At 39.8% G+C, this 23,224-nt stretch overlaps 1 protein-coding gene across 1 annotated transcript in view; it reads left to right on the top strand.

Annotated features, from left to right (window-relative positions):
* Nucleotides 1–23,224, top strand: part of UNC13C (unc-13 homolog C) — a 397,169-nt gene that overhangs the window by 254,193 nt on the left and 119,752 nt on the right. Inside the window, exon 18 of the mRNA XM_074966314.1 lies at nucleotides 5,964–6,049. Within this exon, the coding sequence (XP_074822415.1) occupies nucleotides 5,964–6,049 (86 nt within the window). The remainder of the gene's footprint in view (nucleotides 1–5,963; nucleotides 6,050–23,224) is intronic.

The following is a 23,224-nucleotide window of genomic DNA, read 5'->3' as shown; positions in this document are numbered from 1 at the left end:
ATGTTCTTAACTCTGCAAAACTACAGCAAGATGGAAGAGCATGTTTATGCAGAATAAAAATATGGAGCTAGATTCAATGCTGCAGATTCAGGGGGTGTAAATTATACTACCCTGCCCAAGGAGATTTTTATTCCTGAGGGAGAAGAGTCCATCCCACATGAGAAACCCTGCTTTAAATGCCATCTATAAGTGCACCTGACCAGTGGAAAATACCCAGGAGATTCACTGAATCAGTCAATACATCTCTCAAACTGTCTGGCCCTTCTCCCTTCTGCACAAAAACCCTGCCCACTTTTGGGATTTTATCAGGCAACTCCAAACCCAGGAGGGGTTGTGGGATGTTTGAACTGCTGCTTTCTTTGTTCACCCCCAAGACAGCTTTCCACCTTGGGGCCCACAGCAAATTTCCTCCAGCACAGATTGGCAGGATCCAAAGGGATAGTTTGGCCCCTGAATACCGGGCAGACTATGAAGATATTGCATAGTAAAAAATACTAGCTCATATTATAATCATATGCTCAGAGCCTTAACATATAGGTGAGCATATCAACAGGGAGAATAAATACCACACACCATCCTTGCAAATGGATTTCAAACCTTTGCAATGTAAATAGGAAAAATTAATACTTACATTCACATTGTGTTAAACTTCAGGAAGATTGTGCCATTATAACACCTCTGTTGGGTTTTTCCCCCTTCTCTTTATAAGACTTCATTGCCATTAACAAATTAGCTTTACCAACCTTTATCACACTTTTAGCATCAGGGGTATGACCATTATTTTCCATAGTACATGGAAGAACATCCTATGATATCTCAGGTACACTGTGTGGTACATATTGCTAATGCTGAATATTTTATGGCAAGTATAATGATACTGCACACAGAAAGTAAACATAAAAGCTGTTGTATAATAACTTTAAAGCTCTGCCTTAAATCCAGGAAAGCAAAAGAACATGTAAGGTTGTCTTTTTGTCTTTAACTCACTTTTCAGTATTTACTGAAGTTATGGCAGCATATATGATAGGATTGTAATCCCCACAACATCAGGATACTGGATCGTTGGCTTTAAATCACAGTGTTTTTGCTTTTCCTGAGTTTGTTAGGCAATAGTAATCACTTAAACATTTGGTGGTTTAATTAAATTTTACCCAGTTTTCATGTTCAGTAAACATAATCCAGGCATTCTGAGGTTTTCTTCATCCTTTCCTCTACTTTAAACCTGTCACATCCTTGACTGATCTGTCACCCTCCCTCTCTGCTCAACCCTCTTAGACCTTTACTCACTTGTACCGTATTATCTTTTCCTTACCCCATCTCATCCAAATCTTGTTCCCCTATGAATACAACCAGATGTGTGGCTGAGCCTTTGAATCTTGATAGAGTAACTTCCCATTATCCTCATGACTGCTTCCTTTTGAGCCCCACTTTCCATCCCATTCCTCATAATTAGGGCCCTACCAAATTAATGGCCATGAAAAAGATGTCATTGACTATGACATTTAGTCTTTTGTGTGCTCTTACCCTATACTATACAGGATTTCCCAGACGAGTGTTTCTCAAATCAGGAGTCCGCAAGATTATTTTAGGGGGGTTGTGGGATTTCCAACCTTACTTCTGCACTGCCTTCAGAGCTGGGTGGTCGGAGAGTGGCGGCTGTTGGCCAGGCACCCAGCTCTGAAAGGCAGCACCCCGCTAGCAACAGCGCAGAAGTAAGGGTGGCAATACCATACCATACCACCCTTACGTCTGCGCTACTGCCTTCAGAGCTGGGCAGCTGGAGAGTGGTGGCTGCGGACTGAGGGCAGCACCCTGCCAGCAGCAGCACAGAAGTAAAATACCACACTGTACATCCTTACTTCTGTGCTTCTGCTGGCGACGGCTCTACCTTCAGAGCTGGGCTCCTAGCCAGCAGCTGCCGCTTTCCAGCTGCCCAGATCTGAAGGCAGCACTGCCACCATCAGCAGCACAGAAGTAAGGGCAGCAGTACCGTAACTCCCCTACAATAACTTTGTGCCCCCCCCGCCCCCCCTTTTTTGGTCAGGACTCCTACAATTACAACACCATGAAATTTCCAGATTTATATAGCTGAAATCATGACATATGGCATTTTAAAATCCTGTGACTGAGAAATTGACCAAAATGGACCATGAATTTGGTAGGACCCTTCTCATAAACCCTGCAAGCCTCCATGCCTATCTTTGCTGAAATTCCACTGTGTCCAATAGCAAGTCTGGCATTTCTCTTGTCTTTAAATCTTATATACTGGGTCAGGAGCACCCCAGCAAGAATGGCATGGAAGGATCCAAAGAGGTCTGATATGTGAAGAGAACAGCCTGGCCAGCTGAGACTGTTTGACTTGCTGAGAGCCCATGCTGAATTCTGAGAGCTGGTGTTGCCGGCACAGAGTGCCCAAGGCAAGCAACAGTAGGGGTTCGTTGCCCGGTGTGTGTCACCCAATAATCACAACGGGGTGGAGAAGCAGAGAATTTATTTGCAGCTGCAAACAGGCCCAGGGAGACACAGCTGTCTCAAATCCTGCAGCCCTGACTGCAGATTACATCATACAATTTATACCTTTTTTCCCAACTTAGCTACAGAAGCATATACAACCAATTACCTATTGCCCTGTACAGTAATATAGCCAAAGCGGCCAATTAGATGTTTCCTCATTAGCATTATGTAAGCCCTGCCTTATTTGGTTGTATCCGTTCCTGTGTTGCAGAAAGCTAGTGCAAAACATTCCTTTCTTATCTATACGCTTACTCTGGCCGGAGCTGTCTGAAGGCTGTCTCTGAGAGCAGGCTGTCTGCTCTAAACTGTTTTTGCAGCTTTCTGTCTCTGTTTTTATACTAGCTTCCTAGTCTGGCAGGATTACGGAAAGTTCACGGAATGGAGAGGCTTTGGTTTGTTTGGGCCTAGCGCGGGGGGGGGGGGGGGCTTCCTCGGCACTCGTGGCCTTCCACCCTCCCGACTTACCTAGTATGATGCCCAGTGTCACCAGCGTGGGGAGGAAGATTCCTTCTGATCTAAATCTTTCCAGAAATTTAGATTTATGCTAGGTTTCAGCCTTTCATAGTTATTTAGTGATTGGCCCATCCCCCTCCAAACTATTAAGACTATTATTCAGTATTTATGATTGATTTTCTATAACCCTGCACCTTCGGGTTGTGTCACAGGAGTCTGCTCACTCCAAGTGTTCCACCTTCTGGTCACTCTGGGGATTAGCTGATTCCAGGTCAGACACATTCTTTCCACCTCTCACCGACCGCATGCTTCGCCTTCTCTTTCTGGTTCTCAATGAGACAAGAGTTCTGTGTTTATGCCTTAGCCCTCCGGCCAGGTCACATGTCCTCCCCTTCTGGCTTATCAAAGGATCTTCTTATGAATGGAGTCGGGCAGTCTTCACATACATTGCCTATCTGGTGCCATTTCTCCAATGGCCAGTAGGGGAACGCAGGCCTATCCTATACTCTGGGTTCCAGCTCAGGGACCCTCTAATCAGCAGCTAAGGTCTGGTCTATGCTGAACCTTATTGGCTTTTCCCCCGATACTTTCCTAATCTTCTGACGCCCACATTCTCTGGGTTTGCCAGCCTCAAAACTTCATCCTCCCAGGGAGTAACTTTAGGCTACTTGCTTTTGTAGCCCCAAACACACCTCTGTTCTTACAGTGAATAACTACAGACTACCTCCCTGCAGCCTATCTCTGCTGCCAACTTTCTGTCTTTATAGCCCAGTTGTTCTTCCTCAGCTGGGCTCCCTCATTGTTCAGTCAGACGATTATTTAAACCACCTCAGCTGTGGCCTGTCTGGTTAATTGGCCCCCTTCTTAGTCTATACTAAACGCTTCAGGGCAAGTGTGGGGTGAACACACATTAAAACAGTAGCTAACTGCAGTTATATTTATCCAACCTACTTATTTGAATGTAGACTTGGAAGGATTAGCTTTTTATCAGTAAATGTGAGTAAACATCAATTTCACTGTACACACTCTCACCAATGAAAAAATATTGCCATTGATAACCAAAATTTACAGAAAAGTGAAGTAAGAAAAATGCTAATTGAGAATTTTGGCATCTGATTCTGATAATTTGTGTTTTAATGGTTATAAAGCTTTAACTTTTTGAATCTCAGTGTCCACTGTCATTAAATAATTATTCTCAGCTCCGCATTGTCTAATCTCCATAACTTCCGACAGCTGTGAAAATTTAAATAAATAACAAAATTGAAAAAATGCTTAAAAACAAATATCACTGATATCCATTGAAATTGTTTTTAAAAAAATGAATTCTGACAAGTCTATCTAAATGTAAACAATGAAAAATCTATAGCCAAGTTTTTAACTTCCTTTGCAATAATTGGTGGAAAAGAGAGTAGAAAAATGATTGAGTTTTGCATCCCATTTCAGAAAATGTAAATTACACAGAACTTGTCTACCAATGGCATTCTTACGACTATCCATTCCTCTATAAACTGAGTATTTGAAAAATATAGAGTCAAATCATATGCAACATACAATACCTCCATTTAAGTGGGTTAGTTTTCACCCATAGTAATTTATATGTGCATAAGCACATTTAGCAGCAGAAGATAATTTTTACTTATTACTCAAACATGGTCCTATGTAATGAATCTTGTTAATACATTGTTTCTGGTAATGGGTTTTGCAGTATAAGATATTTATAATTGGTATGAATCATTGTACATTAATAAACAGGATAAAGAACGTAGAGACTGCACAGCAAGTTGGTAGAATATACAAGGTTATTTTCTTGTGGCAACATAATTTATTGAATGACAGAATAATGCAAAGCTATAAATCAGCTCCTCAGTGCTATTACAAATGAGTGAAAACAATTTGTTTACATAGGCCAGTCACCACTATATGTCTTGCTCGCTCTCTCTCTCTCTCTGAGTACAGTGAGGTTGTGTAATGAATGTTCAGGATAGTGAATGGTAGCAGTAAATGTTGAGAAATTCCCCTTGTTTACCTATGGCCATCACTCGTGTAATGTGGTTCCTAACAAAGGTGATAGAATTTGGCCTATAATTGTTGTTTTTATGGTGAAAAGTTGGCATGTTCCTCTGAATCTCATATGTACCTACACACTCCATTACATTCAGCATTAACAGAAAGTCCTATTTATCAAGTCAAGTTTATGTTCTGGACTTCCAAATCTCTAATTTCTGGGCCATGGATTGCCCTGGCTCCATTCCCTGAACTCCTTGTGATATTGATATGAGTTCCACATTCAGAACAAGAGCAGCATATCTACGCACACATACACACCCCTTTTTTTAACCTGGTACAAAACATACAGTGGCTGTCATTAAAAAGTCAGATTTGCCAACAGCTGCTGCACAATGGTAACTGAGGTAGCACAGTTTTTCCTTTCTTTTTCCTTACTTACTTTGCACTTAAATGTACGCAAATATTGACTTCGTAATGGCAACCACTGTATAAACAGACTATTTTCAAAGAGCATATTAAACATGAGATGAGTAGTAAAAGCTTTAACTGACAGTACAGTCTTTTCACTTATCTTACTGCACTTTACTTCTTTCTTCTATGTCTTCAGATGGCCAGTAGTGCTGCAAGGAGTTAGCAACACTAGTGCGATCCAGGGCCCAATCCCCTCCCTGGTATAACTCATTGGAAATCAGGGGATTTACACCAAGGATGGACCTCACTTCATTTTTATAAATGTGTACTGTTATATAATTGGTACAGAAAATACTTCAGTATTGCGTTAGGGCCCTAACGTTATTACAGTTATTCTACAGCAGCACGTATCTGAAGGCTAATCTTCCTACATGGTTAACATAATTGTACAAAATGGAAAATACAGTGCAGTGCATGCTTTCAGTGTGATTTTATACAAAAATATTTGCATTTCTGCTGTACAGCTGTTAAGTTAATTTCTAGCAGCAGGTGAACTGATGTAATGTGATTGATTTCAGGTTCCCTCAAGAGCTGAACATGGGAAAAGTCAGTGCTGAAATCATGTGGACTCTGTTTGCCCAGGATATGAAGTATGCTCTGGAAGGTAATTAGTGCAAACTATTCATTAGACTAGAGAGCTCACCCAGATTGGTTTCCAACACAAATCACACCTGGCATCAAATGTCTGGAGGTGTTAAGAGTTTTCACTTTCATAATATTTTTCCTGGTTTAGTGAAATGGAGACTCAGACACATGGTTGTAAAAGAGGAGGGTGGTAGCCCCAGGTGTAGAAGGCAGCCAGAAAATAAGCATGGAATTGGGAATGGAAGAATGAGACAAAATAAATATTAAGGGTGAAAGGGCATATGACATGAAAGATGGAATGGCAGGAAAAGACCTTTGACAAGTCACTTCCAGGGAAATACTACTACTTATCTAAATTTGAAGTCTTAAATCACTAATGTCTAACATCCGTGGTGAAAGGAATTGTAAACATTCAAAGACTTGTTATAAATATTACTTTAAAATGTTAACATACCCATAAAAATTTAACCCAAAAGATTTTTAAAGCATAAAGTTATGGAGAAAATGAGTTAAAATAACCAATACCTATTTTCTATTATTTAAAGATTTCATTATATCCATCTTCAATGTAAAACCAAACAAACTCAGCAATAAAATCAAATATAGTCATTCTTTAGGAAGTGAAAAGTTTAGGCAAGGAAAAAGTAAATACAACATAAATATTTTTTCTATAACAAAGATAATGCATTAAAATCCTATAAAACAATATTTATAACAAGGACTAAGTAAAAAAAGAAAAGGCAGAGAATTCAAAAATACATACAGTCTGCTCAGGAGAAGAAAATCAATCAATATTCCTAAACTATGCACAAAAGTCCCTGTAGCCTGGATATATATTTATTATGCTAATTAGGATGCTAGAAGAGACCTAGAAGTAAGTAGTAGTTTTCAGAGTTTCTAGTGTATTTGTTTCATACTGTCAGAAACTTGTTGTTATCTCACAAGCTGAACCCTACAAACTTCAGCCCTCATTTAAGCATTTTAGAGATTGAAATGGTAACTCCATTCAACCAACGGGAGAAAGGAAAGAAGAATTTGTCTCTACATAAGAAACAAAGAGTTTGTTTCCAAAGTAACTTTGTAGGTAAATACATACTAGATGTACGGTACTAAAAGGCTGACTGTCAAAACTACATTCGATTGGGAAAAATTGTTTTTTATACTGTTCAATAATACCTGGTGAAACAAACTGTTTGACTCCATTTGTTGTGCAGCCTTGATGAACTGGTAATTAAGTACTGGAACAAATTACCTAAGGAAGTTGTGGAATCTCCTTCACTGGAGGTTTGTAAGAAGAGGTTAGACAAACACCTGTCAGGGATGGTCTAGTCCAGGGGTTCTCAAACTTTAGCAGCCGGGGGACCCCCATTTTGATTTAAAAAAATTTTCGGACCCCCAAGCCGGCTTCTAATTTTCCCTGGAGGTGCTCCATCCCCACTAAGCCCCAGGACCTGCCCCCACTCCACCCATTCCCCCAAGGGCCCACCCCTGCCCCACCTCTTACCACCCACGCTCCATCCCTGCCCTTCCTCTTCCCCACCTCTTTCTTCCCCCTCCCCGAGCCCGCCCCTTCCCCACTCCTCCCCCTCCCTCCCAATGACTCCTGCATGTCGTGGAACAGCTGTTCAGCAGCATGCAGGAGGCCCTCAGAGAGAGGGGGAGGAGTTGATTAGTGGGGCCAGCGGCCCCGGACATGCCTTGCGGACCCCTTGGAGTACCCTCGTGGACCCCCATTTGAGAACCGCTAGTCTAGACACTATTTAGTCCTGCCTCCATGCAGAGGATAGGACTAGATGACCTACTGAGGTCCCTTCCAGTCCTACGATTCTGTGATTCTATGAACTTTCTCCCCAAAAGGAAAAAGAAAAGAAATGACAGCCTGTCACAGGAAGCAATTATAAATCAATCAGTACTGTCTACCCTGTTAAACCTGAGTGCAGTGAGAAGAAATCCCATGTTCAGTGCAGCTCTCCTGATGCACATCCAGTTCCCCTTTTTTAAGTAGTTGTTTAGGATAATGTTGTGTGGATTTGTTCAGCAGTAACCATAGCTAACCATAATAAACCATATCCTGAAGTATTTTTGCAGGCAAAACTCTCATTTGTTTCAATCAGGCCCCGTAGTAGCTACAGAGCTGTTCCAGTAAGTAGTGAAAATAAGTATAAGGCAGTTATTTAGAACATAGTAGGCCTATTGGGTAAAAAAAACAATCTTTGAGGATGCAACTGCATGATATTTATTCCAGAGGATCCAGTGTAATAATCTGTAGGATAGAGCTCCTTTGATGATACACTCCAGATATTCATGGTAATGATGTGATTTAAAAAGAGAGACAGACAAGGAGGTCAGAAAAGGCTGAGAGATCCAGATAAAGCTATTAACTAGGTTTTTGAGGGAAGAGTTATTTTATTGTTTTGTGTTCCCTCTTATATCATTTTGGATAGAGAAAACATTTGTCTGTTATGGGCACGGGTTTGTGGGCATTATCAGTCAGAAAAGATTTGAATGTGGAGAGGAAATGCTGCCTGTTGCCCTAGGAACAGATAGTCTTGATCTGTATAGGAGGCTGAGTGAAGGAAGGTAAAAGGACAGGAGTCTGAGAGAAGGCAATGAAAGCACTTGTGAAGATGTCACTAGTAGTGGATTGAAGGAGATGAGTGAGGACATAAGAAATGAAGCCTAAGATGCAGACAGGAAGAAGTTGTGCAGGATACTGGAGGAGAGGACAAGAAGTTCAGGTCTGGTGTGATAAGCTGTTGTAAGAGCAATCAGAGAAAATCTAGAGGCAACGGTTGTGAAGGCCAGTGGAGGGCTGGGAATCATACTGGAGAAGGAGGGAGTAATGAGTGATATCAAAGACTTCAGAGCAATTAAGGAACATGAGGACAAAGCAGAAGATGTGAGATTTGGTCAGATGAGGTTCTTTGAGGTTCCTCTGTGAAAACAGTTTCTGTGTGGTGGAGAGTGCATAAGCAGAGATAGGATTCATGGAATGGAAAGACAATAATGGAATATTATTAACATGGTACAGATATTAGACAGAAGTGAGTCCCAGCTTTAGCACACGGATTAACGTGTCTTTTCAAAAGCCATTTCCTCTTGTAACCTTTAACATGTAGATAATGATAGTACTCTCTGTATATTCACCCCCAAGCACACCATTACAAATTAATTGACTAAATAGTAGTGTTTTGGCCCTATGAACTGCAAAAGCTATTCAACAACTTGCAACAGCATACTCTATTTTCTAATTAGACCTTACAAATCACTCTGAGGACGGCTTCAAGTTAGGCCAGGCCAGCTGTTTGTATCCTGGTTGTAAAGCACAGAAACATGGAATTCAAGCAACAATTTATTACAAGGTCTTCTGAATTGTCAAAGGAATTCATAAGGCACTGAAAGAGAACTAATGTTTTAAGCTGAGATCAAAGAAAACATTGTTACACTTTACTGAGAATACTAAAGAGAAAGCGTCATATCTGTGGCCATGTAGAACATGTTCAAAAGAGCACTGGTTTATCGTAGCCAGCATGCCATATTTCTGTACTGTGATATTTGTTGTTTGTGCTCAGCAATCCAATGAGGTATTAAAGGATTAGTATTTGCCATTGAAGACTGATAACTGGAGCAAAACGTGGCAGATTCAGGAAGAAAATAGAATGAAATCTGTTTTATTCCAGTTACATGCATCTTAAGAAATCCTTACACATACAAATTTGAAGCAAACATTTTGGAACATTTAAAATACTGTGTATGTTAGCTTTCTATCTAAAAGAAAATCACTGTCTATTGTGAGATTTTATATATATAAATATAGATATAGTGAAAATAGCTGTCTATTGTGATGCCATTTTGAGCTGTAATCTTGTCAGCTTCACAATTTACAGGGTTGGGCTGGATTGGGACTTGGAAGAGAGACCGTCAGGGTGCTGCAAGAAGTGGTATTGGTGGTTCCTTAGGTGGCACAAGTCAATCCTGATCCAATACCCCCCAGAGATTTTACGGTGCCCTTTGTTGCTGGAGGTACTGTCTTTCAGAGGAGAGTGATAGTCAGGGTTCTGGGTACTTATGCTAATTGAAGATCCCATGGCAGAGACCAGGACATTTAAACCATTCATGAAGGGAATAAAGTTCACTCTTTCTTAATAGGCAAACCCTGCAGGATGTAGGCCTATCCTTGATATTTTCCAGCTCTTAATCTCATGGCTTTTTTCCCTTGGATATGTTACAAGATGGGGATTTGATCTTGCTCTTATTGAAACCAATAGGATTTTTGCCTTGAGTCCAATGGGATTATGAGTAGCTCCTTAGGTATAGTCACATTTGATCCCTCCATTTTCAATGGAGTTCATCATTAAAACGCATTGCACTCTGGTGTGCCAGCCCTGCCTTCCAAATTAATGTAGGCTACCATCTGTTCATGTTTAGAGCCCAGAGCAGCTATTGCAACCTTTGTGTGATCCAATTTACTATTAATCTCCATAAGCAACAACACAACCGTATCTTTCTGCCCTAAAGTTGGGGTTTTAGTTGTGGGTTTTTTGTTTTTTGTTGCGGGGGAGGGGGTTGGCATCTAAGATGGAGATAATAATAATCCCACATAATTTGCAAGTGAATCTCTGGCATTGATAAAAATCAAATTGGCCTGACACATTTCTCTTTTCTAGTCATTTCCTTTTTATATGTGTCCAGACACACACTGCCATCAAAATAATAATAATTTTAAAAAAGGATTGGGTGGGGGGGGAGTAGGAGGCGGTGGCATGACATACTGGAAAAAGTGACATCAGCTTTCCAGTAAAACACATACACAATGCACTAAGTCAGCATGCTTCACAAACAGGACTGCTTTACAATCTAGCATTTAAATAATCAGTGTACCCTGGTTTTTTCCTTTTAAATTAATAACAATATTTAGCTCCTGTATGATATGAAAAGTGCTGTGCAAGCATTAACAAATTAATTCCACGCCAGTTCTAATTCTCTTTGTGGTGTAGGGATCCTTGAAATTTTTTCATTTATAGAACTGGTTGAATTTTTCTTTCTAAACATTTAATTAATTGGATTTGGCCTTTTTTCCCTTTCTTCACACTTTCACAGTGGTAGCAGATGACAGAACAAGGAGTAATGGTCTCAAGTTGCAGTGGGGGAGATTTAGGTTGGATATTAGGAAAAACTTTTTCACTGGGAGGGTGATGAAACACTGGAATGTGTTACCTAGGGAGGTGGTAGAATCTTCTTCCTTAGAAGTTTTTAAGGTCAGGCTTGACAAAGCCCTGGCTGGGATGATTTAATTGGGGATTGGTCCTGCTTTGAGCAGGGGATTGGACTAGATGACTTCCTGAGGTCCCTTCCAACCCTGATATTCTATGATTCTATGATTTTTATCTGTGCACCCACTTGTGTTTTTCAGCACTGTATTGATTATTCATCATTGTTTGACATGTAGTTTTTACAAATATATTGAAGCCTATGGGGTTTTGGCAATTTTTTTGTATCTAGTATTCCTTTCAAAGTATTGTGTATTCATAGTGAAATCCTGTGCCGCTGGTGTCAATGGGAGTTTTGGCGTTGATCTCAATGGGGCCAGAATTTCACCCTTACTCTGTGTGATTTGTTACCTAACACACATGGTATGGTTTCTGCTCCCTGACTGGATGAGGGACTGCCTGAAGACTAGAGCGGTCGAAACATGGTGAGAGAGTTGAACTTAGCAAACATTTTCAATGCATATATCTCCTGTTTATCCAGCTCTGCTCCTCAAGCACATTTTCCAAACATTCTTTTACCTTTACTTTTAAAGAAAATAGCTCCGTTCTGGTATCCAAAATGATTTAGTCTGTTAGAGAAATTGCAAATTACTGTTATTATTATTATTTAATATTTCTGGAACACCCAGAAGCCCCAATCAGTATTGGGGCAGTAATGTGCTAAGCGCCTTATAAATATAGAAGTAGACACAGTATCTGCCCAGAAGAGCTTACAGTCCAAAATGATGAGCTGTATGAAAAGTTCGGTAGAGGAAGAGAATCAGATATCCACAATTTGCGAATACTTATGTAGATTTGCTGTTTGCCTTGTTCGGTATTAATCTAGCATATAAGGAAGAGTCATCTTTCTCATACTGCTTCTCAGAATAATTTTTGTCAACTTCATGGCACAATTGGATTTAAAGAAGGGATTTGAAGGACAGGGCAGTTCAAGGAGGACATTCCAAATGTGAGGGGCAGCATGGGAGAAAGCACAAAGACTAGAGCTGTGCACAGAAAGGTTTTGTAGAGGATTTCAAAATTTGGTTTCATTCTGGTTTGGAACAAAAGCCCCCCAAAAAATATTAGAAATTCTCTGTAAAAGGGAATGCAACCCCAATTCCAAGGCAGTCCACATGGAGGGCTGCCCCACGTCAGCAATCTGGAAGCCCTGGGGTTCAGAATCTGTGACTGTCCAACAGCAAGCTGCTGAGGAGCCAGTCATACCCACTGGCAGGAAACCAGCAGGTTTCAAAGCCTGTCTGGGTTGTGTCGGACTTTTGCTGAAATCAAAGCATCTCCATGAAACATTTTTCTTTCAACAAATCATCAAATACTGACGAAAAATGGTTGAGCTGAATTTTTCCGACCACCTCTGTCAAACACCTTTAGTAGAGGAGTCATGAGGGTAGCAGAGAGGGCAGGGAGGGGTGTGATAAGAGACAAGAATAGATAAGAAGGGGGGATAGATTTCTGAAAAGTCTTGAAAATTGGGTCATTACACTTGAATTTGGTATGGTGAAAGAGGGGATTTAGAGAGGGGATATGGTACAGTCGTCATGACAAGCAAAGAAGACGATTGTATCAGCTGTGTTTCGTATGGATCGGAGAGGAGGGACAAGAGTCAGATACAAATATCATTTATCACTTTTAAAAACATTTCCTTTCATTTTGAATGCTGTATCATATCATTATCTACTATTATCAGTACCGTAAAATCACTAGAATGCAGCATCCCTAAGAAGTTAATGCTGCTTTATTTCTGATTACTTGTGTATATGGGTGCTGCCAGATGGTCCTGAAACAACAAAATACATCAGTAGACACCTGATTTCATTATTTAGGTTTAAAGGATTACGTTGTCATTCATTGTAATGCTGTATTGCCCCAACATTGCTTATTTAAAGTGTTAGCCTTATTTAATCTCTTTTTTAACCACTGCATATTAATTTTGTTATGAAACTTTATTGTTAGCTTTTACACAGACAGGCATTAATGGAAAATCATTTGTGCATTTACTTTAAGTGCAAATTGCCTCATTATGGACAAGAGTGTCACTTGCCCTAATGCTGCTACACAGGAAATAAAGCAGTAAACCATTTCCCCTCTGCATGCCTTGCCCAGATCACCACTTTGGGCAAGGTGTGGGAGATCAGGCTCCATCTGGCCATTAACCCCTTCTACAACAAGTGGGTAGAGAGGGAGGGGAATTAGTATACCCTTGGATCCATCATCCCAGTGTACCAGCAGAGATAGCTTGGTGCAAGGAGGTAGGGGAGTATGCTACACAAGAAAAAGGGATGTAGCAAATTACACCTCCCACAAGAGCAATGAAGGAGCATCCCGAGTATGTCAAAGCTATGCACTATCCCATATCTCTGAGTTGCAATTCTTCCCTGAGACTACTCCTGGGACATGGCAAAGGCTCAATCTAGCCCTGTGGAATTTGCATCCGATACCTTTAAAACGTTGTGGCCATAAGGTCTAAACATTATTAAACTGAACACCACAAAACAACACTCAAGGGCAAAAAGCCCCGGCAGCATTGGAAAGGAATGGAGATGAATACTCATTTGGAATCAACTTATTCCAAACTCAGTGTGATAAATCTTTTATATCGTATCTCTCCACCATGTGTTCTCCGTTTATCAAATCCTCCCATACAAAGTGCACATATATTTTTTACAAAAAAATTGAAGAAATTATATTGACAAATAAACAAATAAGTGACTCTAATATAAAATCATCTTGAACTTCTCACCCATACCGTTAAGAATAGACCAAGAAAAGACCTGGGTGTTACACTGTGCCCTGAATGGCAACAGACTTAAGTTCTATCAGAAAAAAAATGTATACATGGCACACACTCACACACAATACACATACTTATACATTATATGTAAGTATAAACAATAGATAATACAATTACAATAAGTTCTGTCTGTATTATCTAACTTCTGAAACCACTTATATTGGTTTGACAAGCCTTTTGTTTCCTGTTTTTCTAAATAACGTAATTGGTCATCATTTTTTCTGGCAAGAACAAAAGAAGAGAATATTCTCTGACTTGAAATAAACTTAAAGCAAAACTAGACTCCTCCTCGTCTGCAGTCAGTGAACTGAAATGAGATTGAACAAATTAGAATATTCTTGAAAAAGCTGATCTTAAAGATTCATAGCTACATTACATTTTAATGTAGCAGTCAGCATGAATTAACATGAGCGTTTCTTCCTAATGATCACTTTGCTAATGCAGGAAGTGCAAAAATACTAAATTTTTAGAAATATAGTTGATTAAATCTTCCTGTCATGGTTTTATTATCTCAAAATTTCCATTCTCTTGGTGAGAAAACATTCTATTGTATATTCACATATCCTCAGACTTAACCTAATTTAAACAACAAAACAGTAAGAACACTTTTTGCATTCGTCCTTTGCGGTATGTTGAACGCTGCACAGGAAAAAGGACATTTTGCATCAGAAGAGATTTCTCTGACTTGAACTTGCTAACTGGTAAATGTATCCTGTGACAGGATGTACAATGGCATCTGTTTCCAAGGGGACTGGGGACTGGGCTGGGCAGGGTTGGAAAACATCTGAAGCTGGTTAGCTGGTTAGTCTATTGGCAGTCTACTGGAAGAGAAAGGCAGCCGATAAGCTGCTGGGAGTGGGGAGACAGCCATGGGTACCTGAGCTGTCAGAAGACTTTTGGTTTGTGTTTCTTTATGCTCTGGGGGAAGCCTATAGTTCGTTGTTCCAGCCTGAAAGGGGCTTTCAAAACACCCTTGAAAGGAAAAGGGCCTGGAGTTCTTTGTTATTTTCAGCCTTGGAATAGGTTTGGACTGTTATTTTTTTGTCTGCCCAGCTTGTCTTGGTCCCATTCTGATGGTACAGAGACCACAGAAATTTTGATCCAAGGAAATGATCTTGGGAAGTCAGGAGAGGGCTTTTGGGACTTCTGCTTTCTCTCAGACCCCAGAAGAGGAGCTCCCAGCTGCAGGGAGTGTTAGGACTGAGGGACAACCAGGGGTTACTCTCAAAAATGTTGCCAACCCCCAAGTTCTCATGCTAGGACTGTAGTGGAAGACCTGTGCTATCCCTGGGAAGGGTTAATATTTATAGTTTTAAGGAAACCCATTCTTCTAGCAACAGATTTATATTAGTTAGTGCAAAATGTGCATCAGTCTAGTAAAAAATGTGAGATTCAGCAGTAACTACAACACATTGCTCTAAGAGATTATGAAATGTTTCCTAATGACCAAATGCTCCAACACAGGGCAGTCAAGACCTCCTGCATATTTTATGAGACACCTCAACTTGGTAGAGAATTGTGGCTTTTCCTTTTATCTTTGATTACTGTACTATGCCAGTAACATGATGCCCTAATTTTACACATTTCATTGGAGTAAAGCTCCCTTGCAATCTTAATTTATCCATCTTGTGCTCCTGCATTATGATACATATTTAATTACATGGTTGCACACAATTTTCCCCACAGGATCTTGTCTCCATAGATAGCTCCTTTTACTTTTATCCCACCAACTTCAACAGGTTTCGCCCAATGTCCAGCATAACAATAACAGCTATCAATGCTTATTATGGACCTGATTTATACAGGTGCTGATCACACACCACCTCCGTTGAAATCAAATGAAATGGGGGGGGCGCCCAGCATGGCTGTAAATCAGGCCCTACATGGATTTCTATATAGTAGCTCTGTGTGCTTTATGGAACACATGGAGAGGCAGGGTACCCGCCCCAAAAAGCTTACATCGGGATAACACAGAAGAGGTCAGACAAAAGAAGGTGTGGAGTCCTACTTGCAAGAAGGCCCATGACTAAGGCTTCACAGAAGAAGTGGGTTTGAGCAATGAGAGAGGGACGCTCACCATGCAAGAAGACACACAACTGAGGGTAGGAGAAAGAGAAGGGAATCAGGAGAGGAGATGTGAATACAGAACAGTATAGGGTGGGATAAGAAGAGTTTAATTGGGTCTGTGGAGGCAGGGGGTGTGTTGTGCAGAGGCTTGAAGACGAGGGTGAGAAATTTGAAATAAAGGAAGGACAAGGCAAACTTACAAAGGGGTTCAGTGATAGGAATGATGTGGCTGAAATGGCAGGAACGGATGATGTTCTAGCAGGAGCATTTTGGATGTGTTGGAGTTCAGCTAGCAGATGATGAAATGTCTAGCATGACATAGATAGTGCCTTGCCAGGGTACAGTAGAAGCAGTATGTACAATGATAACATCCCCTTTGGGGTCCACCCAGACATTGTTGATCCTTTGTTCCCAGGCTTCTGTGCTACTTCTGATTAAGTGACTCATAGGTCTATGTTGGGCTCTAATAGAGAAGTGTTATTGGCAGAAACTGAGAATGGGTCCAGATTGACAGCCTGTGGTGGTAGGAGCTGTAATTCCACATTCTGTCACCACATAGATCAGTGATACTCAGACCTCAGTGGTTCAGGAGCCAAATTAGCAATCAACGTTACCCAGTAGTGTTAATTCATTGTTTCATTTACTATTTTATGTATATGTATATTATTCTCACAGCAAAATTACTAAGTATTCTAACGTTTGTTAATAACATAGTAACAGTATTCTGATTGGTTAATAACTTAGTTTGGTTAATAATTGAATCACACAGTGTTGCAATATTGTGCTGGAATGAGCTGCAGGAGACACATTAAAGAGCCACTTGCGGCTTCCAAGCTTCAGTCTGAGTATCACTGACATAGATAATTAGATCAAAGGCCAAAGAGACCTCTCTGCTGTATCTGGGAACATGCAGTGGTCTCCCTTAAGACTTCTGTCAGGCTTTGGTTTCCTGTTGGCCTGCATTGGGAAGGTCAGTGCATGGTACCTTCTTTCTGTCTCATTAGTGATCATATTCACTTAGGCAACGTACCAGTACACTTGTTAACAATAACTTACTCAAAGGCATTAACAGAATGTTTAGTTTCTTATTAAGAACTGTCACTTTGCTTAAACAAATTTTAAGATACAAAAGGACAAATAACAAATTAGGTTACACATATGTTAACAATTGTTGACAATTAGTTAGAAAAGGCATATTTTAAAATAAACCATTAAAGTAGTCTGGCATATTGAGAATGGATTACATTTTAATTCTTTCATTCTTTTTGGTTCGTCTGCATTTCAACATCTATGTTCTTTGCTACCTTTTATAGGTTATTCCATATACCCCTTTTATAACATGTAAATATCAACAGCGATCATTACTTCTGATACAAAATACAACTAATGACTTCAGTACATATGTAAGTTTCTATTCAATAAACTCTTCAAAAGTGCTTTGAGCCAGCTACTCATGCTCTTTGGATTCATATGTCTGTTGCTGTTAATTTGTGTAGACATTTTATCATACATAGTATACACACAGTGGGAGTTTGGTTTTAAAGAATTGCCAGTATATCAGTGCAGATAAACACTCTACATTGATGTCTGATCATCTGACTTTGTTTCACATCTTTAAAATATGTATATATGCTCTACAATTTTATTCAACAAACATGGGTTGTAAAAACAGGTCTTCAACCTAAAAGATTAATTTTGAACATGTTTTAAAGTCCAAGTTGGATGACTTTAAAAAGCAATTCCATTCAAATGCCTAAAATCCCTCTGCCATGAAAATAAAAACTGAATAAGTGCATTTCAAGATTTTAGAGATTAGTTACATTAAATGACTCATTCTTAGAGTAGTTCTTATAAGCCTAGAGTTGATGCCAGATTTCAGCCTTAAGTGATCTTACTGATATGATTTGGTAGGATACCAAGTTCTATTGAACACATATCAGAATTCTCTGTATCTAAATTCATTTTCCTAGTGTCACTTCTTCTGGAGTAACAAGTGTATATAAAAGGGCCTTTAGAAGAGCATTCCCAGAAAGAGGGTATTATCATGGTGCTCATAATTTAGCATTAATTGCCTATCTAGTTAAAACTTAACCAGTGACACACTGAAGGTACCTTCCCATGCTACGTTAGGAATAATCAAATGTCAATAAGTAAATTTCCTCCACAATATAATTGCACAATTGGCTATGTGCACTAAGGTTTGGCTTTGTGCCTTGCCATAAAGAATCAGGCATTGCCAGAGACAGGATATCAAAAATGATGGACCAGTGTTCTGCTCCAGTATAACATATGCTATGTTCTTATTCTTTCCATGGCCAATTCATACAAGACTCAACAATGCTGTTAACAGTAAAAGAGCATCACACATATTGCCCTTGAAATCACATACTTGGTTCCCATTGAAGTCTATGAAAACCTGGCATATCTGAGGGCAGAATTTTGTCTTTTACTGTTTGTTCAAATATGTTATTTGAATATTATTGACTTGCTTAGCTTTTGTAGCACATACAGTTTCACTCTAAAGCTATGTATGTTTAAGAGCAAAAGGTATACTGAAGTTGAACTTTTTTACCTGTTTATTGTTTTGGGTTTTTTCTCTGTTTATTTGAATAGCCAGGTGGGTGAGGTCATGCTGAACTGGGTTAGTATCTGTCTTGAAACCATGCATGTTGGTTTCAGTCTGATGTACAGTTAAAGTCAGTCTCTCCAGGCTTTTTTTAGTACTGGTAGCATTTGATGCCTGATGAAGAGGCCATCTGATGAGATTGATAGTGAGGTACATTTTCAGTAGGGTGTACAAGGACTTTAGAAGCACAATTCCATTATTGTTGTTAAGATGTCAAAGTTCATCTGCAGCAAAAGAGGTTATTTTTCAAATGCTTTATTTTTAATTCATAGTATCAAGAAAACTAGAAAAAAAACCACAGTACAGTGGAAAATGCAAAATACTTCTGTAGAAAAAAGCCATTATATCATTTGTAGCATGTTTGCATATTCCTTTTATATGGTCTCTTGCAGCATTAAGAAAAATATATTATGAAAAATCAGTATTCTGCTGCCCTAAAGTTCCAATTTAACCGAAGATATCCCCTCCTTGGAAGACAGTATACTGCTCTAAAATATGCCAGGGGCTAGACCAGCCTCTGTCATATCCAAGGGTCAAGGGAGTGTGAAGGATCCTTAAAGTGATCTTTGCCACATAAGCAGGCCAAAAGATCTGGCCCTCAGTCTCTATTTAGGGAGGAAAGATGTTTTTGTGATTATGATACAGTACTGGGCATTAGAACTAGTTTCCATACTAGTTTCTTATACAAATTTCTTTAGTCTAAGTTATTCAACCTTTCTGTGCCTTAGTTTCTCCATCTGTAAAAATGGGGATCATAATACTTAATTGGTTCTGACAGCTGTTGTGAGGCTTAATTCATTAACATGTGTGAAGAGTTCAAAGATGTTTGGATGAAAACTGCATAGAAATGCAAAGTCTTGTTGCAGTTTTTATTACAAAATGTAACTTTCTTGTGAAAGATGGGAAGAATACATTTTTGGGAAGTATTTGGGAAACTTACAAACCCACTTACAAATTCAGCTGCAGTGTCTAGAACCTTAGACAGGCAGTGATGACAGAAATAAGTATTTCAATTCATAATTTTAATCCTGACTTGAAGAGACAGGCTGTCTCAGAAAGGGCAATATTTGCCATTATCAAGAGAATGTTTAAATTGTACTTAATTGTTAATTAATTGTGTCCTGCCCTGCATTTTAGATGATAGCCACTGGTTTCTATTGCCTTTAGGAAAATAGTAAAAACACTGGGATGAAGTGTCTTGTGGAATGTAATATTTTTCTTACTAAATCAACTGTGAATTGTTTTATTGTGTTTTGCTTCCTCTAGGGCCTGATCCAACTAATTTAACGGTCAATCAGAGTTTTTCTATTGACTTCAGGTGGATATGGATTGGCCCATAACACATATAGTACTGTTACTGGGGTTCCAAACCTTCTGTCAAGGAGTAACATTCTTTTAAAGATGAAACTTCCCCTGCATAAAGCTTGAGTTATCAGAGGCAGAGGGAAGGATGGGTGTGTGGTTGTCAAGGCAAAATGCAGCCTTCCAATCTGGGGCCTGGGCACTGGGCAGCAGCCAAGTCCTTCTGCTTCTACTCTATGCCATTAGGATGGGGCTAAGTGATCTCCTTAGTCCCAAATTTTGGATCTGTCTTGTCTTCTTGTTGTCCCTTCCTCTTTCTTTCTCTGTCTCTCTATATCAGTGATTCCCAAGCTTGTTCAGGGAAAGCCCCTGGCGGGCCGAGCCGGTTTGTTTACCTGCCGCGTCTGCAAGTTCGGCCGATCGCGGCTCCCAGTGGCCACAGTTTGCTGCTCCAGCCAATGGGGGCTGCGGGAAGTGGCGTGGACCAAGGGACGTACTGGCCGCCACTTCCAGCAGCTCCCATTGGCCTGGAGCAGCGAACCGCGGCCACTGGGAGCTGCGATCGGCCGAACCTGTGGACGCGGCAGGTAAACAAACTGGCCTGGCCCGCCAGGGGCTTTCCCTGAACAAGCGGCGGAACAAGTTTTGGGAACCGCTGCTCTCTCTATATATCTCTCTCTACAAATTTATACAATGCCCATTGCCCTGCTACCTGAGTATCTCCATAGTATCAGACACCACTGTTGTTTGTTTGAGGCTGGCACTGAGCCCTGCTCTGGGGGCACAGGGACACTCCTGTGTAGTCACTTCAGCTCCCCTTCCAGAGGGCAAATGCAGAGTTTTGTGGGTTTTTGTGAACTGGACTGACATCGCTGGAGACTGCAATCCTCTATTCATCCAAACAGTAGAATCAAGTGATACAAACAAGCTGCAGTACTACAAGCTTTCCCCTTCCATGTACCTGGATGACCAAGAGTGAGAGCGTAATTCAGTCTGTGTGACTTTTTCTGTACTTGGCTTCTCTGCAGATACTCCTTGCCAGCTAATGTGCCAGCAGCCATGTCAGTTAATGCCAATTGTGGCTGTGGATTTTGTGATGGGGAAACTTGTGCACAGACTGGGAACTGAATTGAGACTGACAATAGATTTCTACAGGTCACTAAACAAGATTCAGATGTTGCTAATAATGTTCAGCTGCTAGTGACCAGAACAAGACTTGAACCCATGACTAATCCACCGAGCAGTCCAAATTATCTTTTTAAAGCTCCTTTTTATGATTTCTTTATTGTTCCAGACCCTGGCTGGAGCCTACGGGCTCTACTGTATTACAAATAAATAATATTAGTAAACTCTTGTAGACTACATACTATTGCTTCAATGAATTTAATAATCTATGACTCAAAAATTTGGGCTATAAATTACAGAGAGAAAAACAGACTTTTCCTGGATGCTTGTGGTGCTTTAATTTGTAAGTCCATCTAGTCTGTTTAGGACTACAGTATATATGAAATATCCCTTATCCATCCAGAGGTGGGAGGATCTATCAACTCCTTATTGAAAATGATCTTTTAAGAAAAACCACCTGCAGTTAATTGAGTAACAATAAGATCTTCTGCTCCATATTGCTTTTATTAGTAGTATTATAATCCTATAACAATGTAATCTTGCTTTTAATGGTATCTTAAGGCACATCACTCTTTTGAACCATTTTGCAAATACTGTGCTCTAAATTCAGGCCTGGTTTCAGGGATGCAATACTGTTTGTTTCAGTATTTGCACTCATTTATACAAGGTCAGAATTTGCCTCTATGTGTACAGGACTCATTTCATTCAATCCTGAAATGCATTCAGGCCTTGTTTGGTACATGGTGATTTTCCCATGGAAATTTGCTGTGATGGCAGATTATCCCCTAATTGTCTACCACAGAGTTTCTTGCACTTTCTGTGAAGGAGCTGATTCTAGCCACTATTGGAGACAAGATACCAGACTAGATGGATCACCGGTCTGACCTAGTATGGCATTTTCTATATTCCAAGTTATTTAACAATGCAGGTCAATACTTCACACCACTTAAGGATGAGAAGTTCAGAAAAGTATTGTAAGTAATGGAAACTGCAGGGGAAAGCTTAGATTCTGTAGCCATAATGTTATTACCCAAATTGGAATTTGGCTAAGACACTATAGCTAACTTCCTTACTCTAGTGAAAATGCCTTAGGATCTTTCATGGCCCAGAAGTTTAGCTTTTATATCTTGTGCAAAAAGTAACAGCTCTAGATCAGTTTTCTCCTTAACACCATGCTGGGACATTGCTTCCATATTGACTCAGGGGGAGGAGCACCAACTGCTAAATCAGCATCATTCTTTGGAGCACCTCTTTAGGGTCTCCCACTCTACCACTGATCCTGCGGAGCCATGCTTAGCTAATATCATCTGACGAGATCACAGCCCAAGGCATAAGGCAGAATGTTCTGAAAAAAGCAGGCCCTTCATTTTTTAGTGACAGAATATGTATAGTTGATACCCTTGAGAGTGGATAAGTAACTGAGTGTAAATAAATCTGCAACAATGTCAATATAGTTAAGCATAGTGCATGAATTTAAATTAGGGCTGTCAAGTGATTAAAAAAATTAATCGCGATTAATCGTGATGCTAAACAATAATAGAATACCATTTATTTAAATATTTTTGGATGTTTTCTACATTTTCAAATATATTGATTTCAGTTACAACACAGAATACAAAGTGTACGGTCCTCACTTTATATTTATTTTTATTACAAATATTTGCACTGTAAAAAACAAAAGAAATAGTATTTTTCAATTCGCCTCATACAAGTACTGTAGCAATCTTTTTATCATGAAAGTTGAATGTACAAATGTAGAATTATGTACAAAAAAGCTGCATTCAGAAATAAAACAATGTAAAACTTTTGAGCCTACAAGTCCACTCAGTCCTACTTCAGCCAATTGCTCAGACAAACAAGTTTGGTCACATTTGCAGGAGATAATGCTGCCTGCTTCTTGTTTACTATGTCAGCTGAAAGTGAAAACAGGTGTTCTCATCGCACTTTTGTAGCTGGGGTCTCAAGATATTTACGTGCCACATGCTCTAAAGATTCATATGTCCCTTCATCTTC

Source organism: Natator depressus, chromosome 10 (assembly GCF_965152275.1).
Source record: "Natator depressus isolate rNatDep1 chromosome 10, rNatDep2.hap1, whole genome shotgun sequence".
Classification (NCBI taxonomy): domain Eukaryota; kingdom Metazoa; phylum Chordata; order Testudines; family Cheloniidae; genus Natator; species Natator depressus.
The sequence above is the reverse complement of the archived record's forward strand: the minus strand, read 5'-3'. Positions and strand labels throughout refer to the sequence as shown.